Source organism: Bombyx mori, chromosome 14, assembly GCF_030269925.1.
Source record: "Bombyx mori chromosome 14, ASM3026992v2".
Classification (NCBI taxonomy): domain Eukaryota; kingdom Metazoa; phylum Arthropoda; class Insecta; order Lepidoptera; family Bombycidae; genus Bombyx; species Bombyx mori.
The window spans coordinates 2,247,617-2,260,528 of record NC_085120.1 but is presented as its reverse complement, the minus strand read 5'-3'; the positions used below and the strand labels follow the sequence as shown (position 1 = coordinate 2,260,528).

The 12,912-nt window shown below is 41.4% G+C and overlaps 1 protein-coding gene across 1 annotated transcript in view; it reads right to left on the bottom strand.

The window, feature by feature from the left end:
* The window catches only part of LOC101740576 (glucosylceramide transporter ABCA12), a 116,781-nt gene that overhangs the window by 7,253 nt on the left and 96,616 nt on the right, over positions 1–12,912 (bottom strand). Inside the window, exons 52-63 of the mRNA XM_038015485.2 lie at positions 12,670–12,838; positions 11,569–11,712; positions 9,724–9,832; positions 8,922–9,070; positions 7,768–7,974; positions 7,011–7,191; positions 5,619–5,731; positions 4,161–4,308; positions 3,366–3,473; positions 2,412–2,563; positions 1,646–1,791; positions 499–644 (exon numbers count right to left, since the gene is read on the bottom strand). Of these exons, the coding sequence (XP_037871413.1) occupies positions 499–644; positions 1,646–1,791; positions 2,412–2,563; positions 3,366–3,473; positions 4,161–4,308; positions 5,619–5,731; positions 7,011–7,191; positions 7,768–7,974; positions 8,922–9,070; positions 9,724–9,832; positions 11,569–11,712; positions 12,670–12,838 (1,772 nt within the window). The remainder of the gene's footprint in view (positions 1–498; positions 645–1,645; positions 1,792–2,411; positions 2,564–3,365; positions 3,474–4,160; positions 4,309–5,618; positions 5,732–7,010; positions 7,192–7,767; positions 7,975–8,921; positions 9,071–9,723; positions 9,833–11,568; positions 11,713–12,669; positions 12,839–12,912) is intronic.

Sequence of the window (12,912 nt, the reverse complement as noted above, 5' to 3'; positions counted from 1 at the left end):
ATAGTGGGTGTAATGTAGAATGTAGATAACTGTGATAGTTTAAAACAATTGGAATATGAAATTAAGGACAGACTGTATACTTGTGATAAGCATTCTGCATACTTCTGCTGCAATGGATGCGTTCTTGTGGGGCGTGCAGCGCTTGAGACTTCTTTTTTTTCCTACCTATGCTGATAGCCTTGAGAAGCTATTTCACCTTCGTCTTGACGTGTGAGTGAGCTCACGGGGCTCAAACCGGAACTGTTGCTAACACTGGCCCTAGCAAGAGCCGTGCTTCGCAGAAACTACCACCGGATCGGAAACGCGACCCACTGAGAAGATCCGGCGAGAAACTCAGTGGGCTGTGTCTATAGGAGCTGAGACTTCAACTACATGTCTAAGAATCGGTATTTTTACGTATGTCACGTGACAATGCAGGTCACAATAGGCATGCCTGCACAGGTGGTCGGATCTCCTCGCGGACACGTCGTAATGTGTTAGGTATAGTAGGTGCGGTACCTGTCCCTCAGGCAGCGAGAGCGTGAGGTCCACGAGCGCGGGGCGGCGGTACATCTTGCCGAGCCGCACACATTGCGCCACGCCGGCGCCGCCGCCACGCGCCGCCCGCCGCACTCGCTTGCCGTCGCACTCCGTATGTACGTAGCCTGTGTATAATCACCGATCTTCATAACCAACACGTTATATTTACTATAGACGAGGTTACGACGCCACCTGTGTGCTTAGTGCGAGTTTTTTAACGTTCTCGATAGCGTCAAAGTTAGCTCATATTTGTATGGAATGGGATCGTTTGCCTACGGGGAACCCTCAGACACAGCCCACTGAGTTTCTCGTCGAATCTTCTCAGTGGGTCGCGTTTCTGATCCGGTGGTAGATTCTGCGAAGCACGGCTCTTGCTAGGGTTCGTGTTAGCAACATCGTCAGGTTTGATCCCCGTGAGCTCACCTTCTAGTTAAGGTTACGCTGATATAGCCTCTCAAGGCTCTCAGCTTAGGAGGATAAAAAAATTGCCTACGTTTGCTGCTAGGGACGCTGTTCCAACTGCATACAAAATTGGGCTAACTTTTACACTATCGAAAACGTTAAAAAACTAGCACTAAGCATACCTTAAGAGGTGAGCTTTAAATCTAAATCGTCATGCTCCTCACCTCCAGTTACGTGCATGTAATGTTTTTGTATTATAGTATTTTTTGTGTGTTTTGTTGATATTTTGTTTATATATCTTATTTAACTGCCTGTGGAGAACAAACGTTTTACGATAGTATTCATCATTTATTGTAGACTATTAAGGCTCGTACCGATATAAAGACATGTTTTAATATGCTTGCGATGTCCTAAACACTCTCCTTGTGTGTTCCACTCCAGTGATTCCCCTAGTGCGCGTCAAGTCGGTCGACTGTGATGGCTAAATCGGCATGTATATGAGATTATCAATTTCAAATGATTCGACACATTTGCTACTAGAACTTTTTTTATTCTTCGTCGCTTTCTTCATTACTGAAGGTCGTGTCCCTGAAACTTGACCGTGGCCTGTCTCGTGAGCTCTTTCCATCTCGTCCGGTCCTCAGCTTCTCGAATGGCGGTTGCGACTGGCAGCCCAGTTAGGGTATAACTAACATAATATAATATAACCGCTACTAGAACATACCCCTATTAATATTGCCGATGGTGTTGACCCGGATGTGTCCCTGAGCGGAGTGCAACAGTGCCGCTCGCACCTTCTTCCTCTCCTCAGCGACTTCCACGGGCTCCAATTCTTCGTAGTTCGTCTGCGGCATCTTCTCGCGTCTCAACCTTCATAACATGGGAATTAACAGAATTTCTGCATTGTTTTTCAATTACTTTTCATTTGGCGTGGAAGAACGAACGAGTTCATGATTTATAGTTTATGTTTAAAGAATAGGGTCATAAATACAAATGTTGCGATGACTTTATGCCTCATGATGACAGCGGTATTCATGTCGTGATGCCTCTGAGCTCCAATCACATAATCGATTGATACCTTTATTCGTCTGCTTATCTCGTCATTACGGATCCTCCCGATTCATTAACGGTGCTTTTAGGTACCACAAGCACCGATCATCGTTCTCGTCGAACCCGTCGCTTGCGACGAAGGGCTCGACGAGCGAATTAACCCATAGACACAGCCCACTGAGTTTCTCGCCGGATCTTCTCAGTGGGTCGCGTTTCCGATTCGGTGGTAGATTTTGCGAAGCACTGCTCTTGCTAGGGTAAGTGTTAGCAACACTCCGGTTTGAGCCCCGTGAGCTCACCTACTAGTTAAGGTTACGCTGAAATAGCCTCTCAAAACTATCAGCTTAGGTAGGAAAAAAAACTGCTTATCTAGGCCACTAAGTTTGGTAGTTTTATGCCTCACGCCAGGAGTACAGGAGTAGGCTTATAGAGTAACGCACCTGCCAAGAAATATTTCGAAGCAATCGTACTCGATGGCCAGGTTGAGTAGGAAGAGGGCTCCGCCTACCACTACCAGCGCCAACACGTGGAGTCTTAGCAAACTGGACCTGAACGGATCTTGATACGTGTCCATACCGAAACGGCTTAACACCTAAAAATATAAACAGTAAATTGTTATTAACAGAGTATTCACTCTGTGACCTATTGACCTATGTATGTCTTCTTGTTTGAGTGCCAAGAGGATATTTAGCGACTAGTTTCTACTCATGTTGCTTCCGGTGTCCTCATGCGATTTATCACGCGCGCCACGATTGAAGGATTTGGAAGCGTCGGAGTTATAAATTAAATAAATTTGAGTCTAATTTAACGTATCGCATCATATCTATATCGTATTTAAAATATTCGTGTTAATTAATGAAAATTTATCTTATGTTATTATTCGCAACTTTGTATCGTAGAGAGATGATACTCTCCGCTTTAAAAATATAGCCATTGTTTAGATTAAATGTTTTAATGGCTATCTTAATGTGGTACATATTTTTAGTTTACCAGGCGAGGTGATGTTCTCCCGGTCGACAGGGAGTCAGTCCAATGGCTACCACAATTGTTAGACATCACAACGTGAATGCTGCCAGTCGCTTTGAGACATGAGGCAGCATTGTCAATGTTGTAATCAAATATTGTAATGGAACCATCGCCGGGTCGTGTTCTTCACATAGAATCGCGGTAATATTTAGTAGCGAGGCAAGCAACAGGGCTACATTCTACTATCAATAATTTAGGTCAGAAATAATTTGCAACAAATATGGTAATTGCCAATGCCACATCCGTATTGGCAATTACCAATCTTTTAAGGTCAATAAAACAGTAGATAGCTACTGGCTGGCTGACCATTCTCCGTGTTTATTCTATTATATTTGTATTAATAGATCGATGTAGTACATTATACACACCTCCGACTGAATAGTGTTCTTGGCTATTTCCAGTAATCCGTCACCCAGCGCGAACTGTGGAGCTATCAAGAATATCTTGTGTAAGATCCACCGAGCGTTGTCTGTTGCCTGTAGGAATCAACATTTTCTTACAAATCTGTTATTGATATTTTATGACGTCACAGTTATTAAAAAAACACTAAAGTAGTTTATAAGTTAGTTCGTTAGTTGTTAGTTTGAGATTATAACTATCAGAGTGAATTTGATGTTCCAATTTGATTCTAAGGGTATACTCTATAGCAGGATAATGATGCTATACTGTTAATAAGCTTCTAAAAATATGTATATCATCACCAAATTTATGAACTTTTGTGATTCGTAAATAACATTAAAGTATTCCGTGTATTAACAAGCGTGTTAGGGGAAGCACACATTTAGCTTGATGGAAATCAAACATGTTTAATTTAATTTGAACTTTGAAACACATGCTATAATAAATTATATTATAATTTATTTTTAATTTATTTCATTTTAATTTACTATACTTCTACTCAACTATAATATTAGAAGGGTCGGTACTTGGAACAGCTAGGAATTATCGGGAAGTCATGAAATATGACGATCGTTGTAAGAACCCGTCAAATAATAGTGTGTATAATGTTAAAAAGAATCGCCATAGTTGTTCGTTTTTGTCACAATAAAATGTGATTAAAAAATTAGGCGTATTTCATATATTTAGAGATAGTAATGCCAGTAAAGCCGAGTTAAGCCTGAAAACTAGAACCTCATCGATAGATGGCGCCACAATACACTTACGTCGGAATCCGATATGATGTCGAGTATGAGAAGTATTGTCATCCCGGCGAGCCCCAGCAAGGAATTCGCGCAGAACAACACCATGTTGGCTAGGCTAGCTTCCGTAAACAGCTTCTCCAACAGATGGACGAGGTTACCGCACGCAAATCTGAAAGAATTTTTAATGTAGACGAATATAAACGAATCCTTAATTTGGGGTTGCCACGGTAACAGCTCACAAGCGGGTCGCATATACATATCGAGGAGTGAAAGATTTGATTTAAGCGACATTTCGCTGAATACGCGAAATTTATCTTTGTAATTAGATAAGTATCAACAGTTCGTTGTTTTTTAATTTAACTTCAATTACGCTTACTCTATTCAAATAGCTGAAATAAATATTTTTTTTTTAATTATATTTTTTCCAAATTTTATGCTTTTCATGGCTCTCCTGTAAAGTTTCAAAAATGTCGATTAAACCAAATAGTTTTTCCTACCTATGCTGATAGCCTTGAGAGGCTATTTCAGCTTCTCCTCGTGTAGGAGAGCTCAAGGGGCTCAAACCGGAGTGTTGCTAACACTGGCCCTAGCAAGAGCCAGTGCTACGCGGAATCTATCACCGGATCGGAAACGCGACCCACTGAGAAGATCTGGCGAGAAACTCAGTGGGCTGTGTCTATGGGTTAAATTATTCATCGAAGCCCTTCGTCGCAAACGACGGGTTCGGCGAGGACGGTGACCGGTGCTTGTGGTACCTAAAAGCACCGTTAATGGATCGGGCGGATCCGTAATGACGTGCTTAGGGCGACGTCGACTGTTTACCATTAGGTCCACAGGATCATCAGGCACCAGATCCAAAGGTCGACCAAGGGCCAGATGGGCAGACGAAATTGTAGCGTGCGCGGGTCGAAGTTGGCTTAACAGAGCCAAGGACACAGAAGGGTGGCATTCCTTGGGGGAGGCTTTGACCCGAACGGGGTCCATACATTGTAATTACTATGCATGGAATTAAATAAAGCTTATTATTATTATTATTATTATTATTTCTTGAGAGAGCGAGAGAGAGAGAGAGATAGTATAATTTATTTTACACTAAAGAAATAAATAAACAATGCGATACATTAAATACAAAAAAGTACAATTGGCGGTCTTATCGTTAAGAGCAATCTCTTCTAGACAACCATCAGGTGGACAAGATTCATTTGGAAACGAATTAGGTACGCGCGGTGTACCAATCCAGTGAAATATATATACACATACACGTACATATACATACAGAAATACCATACATTATTCATAAATATTCATACAAATACACAATGTAATATGATATTAATTATTAGTAATTTTGCTTCTTTACACATAAATAAGCGTATTTTATTTATTATATTTATTTTACTTGAGCGTATTTTGGCTACATCCATCACGAGGGATGTTTGCTTCCCTTAATGGGTTGGTTGAGAAATAATCAAAACTCACCCATATAACATAATGAGTACGCATATCGCCGGCAAGTTGTTTTTCGCCACGAACACGGGGAAGCCGAACGCCAACATTACCATCGCCGTTATTATCATATTTATGAAGATGATCTGAAATATTATTAGGTTATAGTATATATTTTATATTCGAAAGACTTCTCATCACCGGCAAAGTGGAAGGAAAGAGGCCTAGGTGGCGTGGTCCCATGCGCTGGTCCGATCAGATTAAGACGACTTTGGAATCCAGCATCAGTGTCGCTATCCACTGCGCGGAGGACAGAAGTGAATGAAGGAACATAGTCCTAACAAAAGTGCTCAGTAAAGGTCACGACCCTCAGAACTGAGGAATACGACGCACGGGAGTACGTCTTTTGAAGTCGTCGTGGACTAAATGATAAGACGTCCGGTGCATTCGTATCTAGTGATGCAACGGTGTTAGAATCCGGCAGGCGCGTACTAATTTTTCTAATGAATTATACGTACTTAACAAATGTTCACGATTGACTTCTACGGTGAAGGAATAACATCGTGTAACATAATTACTGGTTTGTGGTAGGATCTCTTATGAGTCCGCACGGGTAGGTACCATCGCCCTGCCTTTCTCTGCCGTGAAGCAGTAGTGCGTTTCGTGTTGAAGGGTGGGGCAGCCGTTGTACTATACTGAGACCTTAGAACTCATCTCAAGGTGGGTGGCGGCATTGACGTTGTAGATGTCTATGGGCTCCAGTAACCACTTAACACCAGGTGGGCTGTAAGCTCGTCCACCCATCTAAGCAATAAAAAATGTATTATGGTAGCAAAAATAAAAAAAATTCAAAATAATATCTATCGAAAAAATTACTTTTATGCAATACGCACTCTATCAGATAATAATATTCATATACGTTATACAAATGTTATACTACCACGGCTCTTGCTCTTGGCTTTGCCAATGAGCAGCGGTGACTACTCACTGTTACTCACCAGCCTACTCTCGTCTGCCAACGGAGGCAATCGATGAGAAGTTTATAGGTGGGGATCGAGTGCCTCTTCTTCATTCATTCACATAAATAATTATAAAGGTTTGTGTCTAAAGACTTTAATTATTTCTTTGAAGAAAGTAATTGTTGACTAATTGTTGGAAATTTTATTATTTAAAGGGTTAATATTAACTCACAATCAATCGCATTAGTCGGTACCATTGTACATATATGTATATCTTAAAGATTTATTATATTGAATGTGATTATAATTAGAGACGTATTCGGATTTCATGAATAAAATCCCAAAATTTAAGCCGCAGGTTGAGATTTGAAGACGATGATCCAATGGACGGTTCCTCCTAATACAAAGCGAAATAGCGGAGAGGGCTCATCCCATGGCACTTTCTGTTTTCGAGCGTGTGACTCACAATGACATCCCAAGTGAGTGCAGCGGTCCAGTACATTAGTGGGCTGACTCCGCAGAGTAGCTGGAGCCGCTTCTGCTGCGAGGTGCGCGCCGCCACCAGCCACACGCCCGCGCCCGCGCTCACCAGCCCGTACGCCACCAGCACCAGGCTCGATATGCCAGCGTCTGCTATGTGCTGATACCTGCGAGGTAGTATATTGTGTAGAAGCAATGCTATGCTCTAAGTTCTAAGTTATAAATATATGAATAAATATTATCATATCATATTAATGAATATGTTAGAGGAAGTCTGAAAGTGTCACAACAGAGAAGTTGAGAAGTACACGTTTGGGATGGTATGGAAATGAAAATCAGTGTTAACTATGAATGTGGAAGGATATAGAGGAAGAGGTAGACCTAAGAAGAAATGGATGGATTGCGTGAAAGACGATAAGTGTAAGAGGGGAGTGAGCGAAGAAATGGTATATGATAGAGGAGTATGGAAGGAGAAAACATGTTGCACCGACCCCAGGTAACTGGGAAAAGGGCAGGAGGATAATGAGAAGCAATGCTATGCGGGCTACAGTAGACTCTATATGTTACACAACTAAAGTTAACATCCATTACTAACAGAATTAGAATGGAAAATGCCATAGAAGGAAAAAAAAAACATCAGTTTTCTGAAAGTAATAGTGTCTTGATCAACGCCCTGAGAGTGGGTGTACGCTATGAGAACGACACGTCAGAATTGGTCAGCAATAAACAGTTTTAAAACTTACAAAGTGGCTTTGTTGATCTTTTCACTGGATATCTTCAACGGATGTGTGTATACTGTGATGTTTGCACGACGGTTACCGCTCACCGTCCGATAGATGGCGTTGTTCATGACGTTGAGATATGACGGTAGCGCATGATGACCCTTGTTGTTGTACCACGTTATGAAGTTTGTCTTGTTGTCTCTGACTGTCGACGAGAAGCCGCCGTATCTGTTTAGATTTAACGCGATATCATTTTGATTGAATTTATATGAAAACATTAGTTGTTCGTGTCGAAAAATAAACAATTTTCTATGAAATATGGTTGTAGCTCCGAATACATGAAAGTAGCATACGGCAGTGGTGATAAGGCTACGTTCCATATAAGTATCGGATTCATATTTGAAGGTGGTTAGCGGCCTCAATATTGTATGGTCTATAGTTTCTAGTAACTATTTTAGATCATGTGAGCGAATATAACAAGTAAATGTAACACAGGAAGACAAAGATAAGAAATTTTTTAAAGGTTTTTTTTTACTCTTTTTTTTTACAAGTATAATAAATAGTCAGCAAAGCTAACCTAAGCATAACCTACCTGGTATTAAGCGGTGTTCAGTGCCCATAGAAACTATAACGGACATATTGATAGTTCAAAGAATAATGTACAGTAGATTGGGGCGAATAGAGACTAGAGTTGAATAAGGACAAATCTGGGATGTCACAATACTTTTGTTGAGTTGTTAGGTTTAACTTTGTTGAACTGAAAATTACTTTTATTTAGTGTTTAAGAATATTGAATAGCTTAATTATCAAAGTTTTGTAACTCATTAAAGATATTACAAAGTTAATTACCTAAAGTTAGGTACCTACCTAACAACTAAATAGTGTCAGCCCTCTCGAAAAACTATTATTCCCATACGTAACCTGATTCACCCCAAAGCCAAGGTAAATCGGGTTAAGCTTTTTTTTTCAGTTTTTGTGTATATTTTGTTATGAACTATGTATAAATAACGCATCGTATATAAAAAATTAAGCCTCTGAAACCATTTTAATCTAAATTTTATTGGTATTACCTTAAGAAAAATCACAGAAAATTTGTGTTTGATTTGGAAAGGGTCCCGATTCTCTCCAATCTACGGTATCTATAGTTATGCACTTGGCAACCGTGACAAACCAACCTCTTCTCAATGTATATTTCGTGTGAAGTCAGCAGCCATTCGTTGAGTGTATCCACATCAGGTAGCGCCATCATGGCCAGCGTGCTGACCGCAGCCGGGTCTCCGTCGCAGATCTGCCGCGTTATGTTGCACGTGCACGAAGGATTGTCCTGCAAATAGAGTTTGAGGGGTAATCAAAAATCGATTAAAAAAACTAGGAATCGGTAGGATTTTAACTGTGGCCGCATCACTCGAGACGGCGGCAGTAGGCAGCGGTTTGGCTCTGCCCATGGTATTGCTGAAGTCCATGGGCGACCGCAACCACTCACCATCATGTGGGCCGTATGCTCGTCTGCCTACAAGGGAAAAAAAATGTGTGGTGTCGTGGGACACCGGATAGGAACGAAGTTCCTTATTATAAAAATATTAATTATAAGTTCTATTCGAGGTATAAAAAAAATATTTATTCGGGTACACATTTTTTATTATGATTTTTTTATTGATAAAAAAAAAAAATACTTTACAAAGTTATCAACTTTATTTTATTCACAACGACTTATAAAAAATATATAATTACAATATACAAAGAAACAGCTATTTATATGAATAATAATAACCGTCATCACGTAGACTAAACATTAGACACTGTATAGTCATCATACTATGACTATACATAAATAATAAAAATACTTACGTTACGGACGTTTTTTCCCGGTTAGGGGTACCCCTCCGCATCGTCCCGTAAAAAACTTCGTTCCAAAAAACGAGCACACCGGAGGCCTTATGAGGCAAGAGATATGTCTATTAGTTGTTATCCGCTTACCTTACTAGTCCACGTGGTCACGTTGTTACCGCCAGCTATGTTCTGGAGGACGTCAACGCCGAACCCTACGTACTTTTCGTCGTTGTTCTCATACGTAGACGGCTGCAGCCTTGAGAGGAAACAAATGAAGACAATTAATTCATTTTAAATTATAAAACTTCTAATCAGCTTTGCTACAACGATCGCTCGATCCCCTTATACTGTTTTAACGATGTTTAGGCCAAAGAAAAATTGCTTTATTTAGTTTTATTTATTATTTATAATGAAACAATTAATACAAGATTCATTTTCAATTCATCCATTCTATCGTTATCAATAACATTAAATGTTTTGTTTAATATAATCTAATTAAGATCACCTTTGAGAATGAAATAATGAAATTCAATATTATAAATAATATAATGATTCATCCGACCGATTTCGGCCATGGCGACCACTTTGACTCCTATCCGTCGATTTGGCGCTCGTGCGCTCGAAGATGGCTTATATAGCCTATCTTCGCGGCAAAACTCCTTGCGCATTGAGGGCACGTAAGCACGCCGTTCCCATAATTATAGGTTATGACAGCAGGTGGGCGGGCCTTCAACTGGTCGCGTTTGTAATCAAGGTCAGCTTTACGCTGATCCTCGAAGTCGCGTACTTTGCTGTTCACCATCCTGCGCCATTCTGGCCGCTGTGCTGCCAAGCGCTCCCATTGAGAGGGCTCTATATCACATCTCTTCATGTGTCGTTTCACGACGTCCTTGTACCGCAGGAGCTGTCCGCCATGCTTTCGCTTGCCATCCTGTAGTTCAGAGAAGAAAATGCGCTTCGCCACTCTTTCCTCCGTCATGCGTGATACATGACCGCACCACCGGAGCTGCCGACGCATTAAATAGGTCTCATTGCCACCAACATTGGCACGTCGCAAAACTTCGGTATTTCGCACTCTATCCGACCATCTGATTTTCATGATGGCACGAAGGCATTTAAGGTGGAAGCGATCCAGAGTACGAATGTGGCGGCAGTACACACACCACGACTCAGAGGAGTATAGGAGGTTTGGCAGCACAATTGCCATGTATACTGAAATTTTAGTGGCCAACTTAAGGTCATGCGAGCAGAAGACCTTGGAACATAGCTTGCCAAATGCCGCAGCAGCGGCACCAACCCTGCTATTGATCTCATCATCAAGGCCACACTTGGATGTTAAAGTGTTCCCCAGATAGCGAAATTTATCCACCTGCTTCAACACATCCTCACCAAGCTTTATGGTTAGTGCCTCGTGACCGTGACTGTCCAGGGACATCACCTCCGTCTTATTGACACTAATCTTCAGGCCGAATTTACCGCAGGCTAGGTGAAAAACGGACATCAGCTGTTGCAGGCCGGCTGGGGATTCTGCTAAAAAGCACAAGTCATCAGCATACATGATCTCAGTGATCAATGCATACGACACTTTGGTGCGAGCCTTAAGTCTAGCCAAATTGAAAAGGCTGCCGTCCGTACGGAAGCGGATGCGGACTCCTTGGGAAACAGTTTGTAGAACCTCTCTAACTACGACCGCAAAGTACAAGGCGAACAGAGTAGGCGCTAAGACGCATCCTTGCTTCACCCCACACGTAACGGGAAAGAAGCCCGTCTGTTCACCATCTACAGCGACGCAGCATTGTATGTCGTCATGCAGGAGTCTAAGAAGCGCTACAAACTTCTCCGTGTGTATAAATAATATATACGAATTCAGTCAAGTTACGAATTAGTTTGATTACTTTAATCAAACAAAAGACCAGTGATATCAATGGATCCTGTTTTGGGCTATTTAAAAATACAGCTTTTGAGTTATAATGATTAAGAAACAACACTTACACAATATACTGCGTAGATCCTTCGTACAGGTCTGCATTTAATTTTAGAGCTATTTCTTTGACAGCCGGCGGTCTTAAAGACGAGAATCCCATAGCTACTGTTACGAAAACCGACGGCAGGAGTAGTAACATGAACATTAACCATCTGAAATTGAAAATGAGCTTTAATGCTTACATAACAAGCATAATATACATATAATCAATTTAGCGACGTTTTAGTATAGATAGGGAGAAGATATTATAACGCATTTGACTCAGTAAGTGATGGTATCCACCTTGAAACATAAAGCTAATATTTTGAATAATTAATTGTAGACTTTCATGGTAAAAGAGCATCACCATAAAATGAATGGCGCCGCCATACTTAAGACACGAGGTCAAGTCTCAATAGCATTTTAAAATAGCCATCACATTCTACAGATCGGGACGTGTATGAGCTTATTCGGGATAGAAATCGTTAAGACATTGCAATTTACCCGTGTGGACTTAAAATATGTACTATTAAGTAAAGGCGAGGCACCGGGGTAGCGCATGTCCAGCAGTGGGCGTCGTTGGGCTGAAACTAGAAGGCTGATGAAAAGAACACTAAATAAGTTTGAGAGGAGAATGCAGTTGAGGAGTGGATATTACGGATTAGTTACAGAGAAGTTATGAAGTCGTGGCTTATGGGATTAGACGTCCGGTGGATTCGTATCTAGCGATGCAACGATGTTCGAATCCCGCAGGCGGGTACCAATTTTTGTAATGAAATACGTTCTTAACAAAATGTTCACGATTTACTTCCACGGTGAAGGAATAATATCGTGTAATAAAAATCAAACCCGCAAAATTATAATTTGCGTAATTAGGTAGGACCTCTTGTCCGCACGGGTAGGTACCGCCGCCTTGCCTATTTCTGCCGAGAAGCAGTAATGCGTTTCGGCTTGAAGGGTGGGGCAGCCGTTCTAACTATACTGAGACCTTAGAACTTATATCTCAAGGTGGGTGGCGCATTTACGTTGCAGATGTCTATGGGCTCCGATAACCACTTAACACCAGGTGGGCTGTGAGTTCGTCCACCCATCTAGGCTATAAAAAAAAAAGAGACCAATGAAAAAGTTACCTATTTCGGACGTGATGCAAGTACCGCGCGTACATGAGGGCCGCGAACATCTCCCGGCACGAGGCTCGCAGGGCGCCCTCCCCGCGCACCGCCCCCCGCACCGCGCCCCCCGCCCGCCCCCCACGGGACCTCGTGCTGGCGGACGCTTCAGACGGCGACTCTATGGATACTTTAATACACAAATAAAACATAGATTAATAAAAATAAAATTAATTAATAGTTTAAAAAAAAAACGCTTTTATA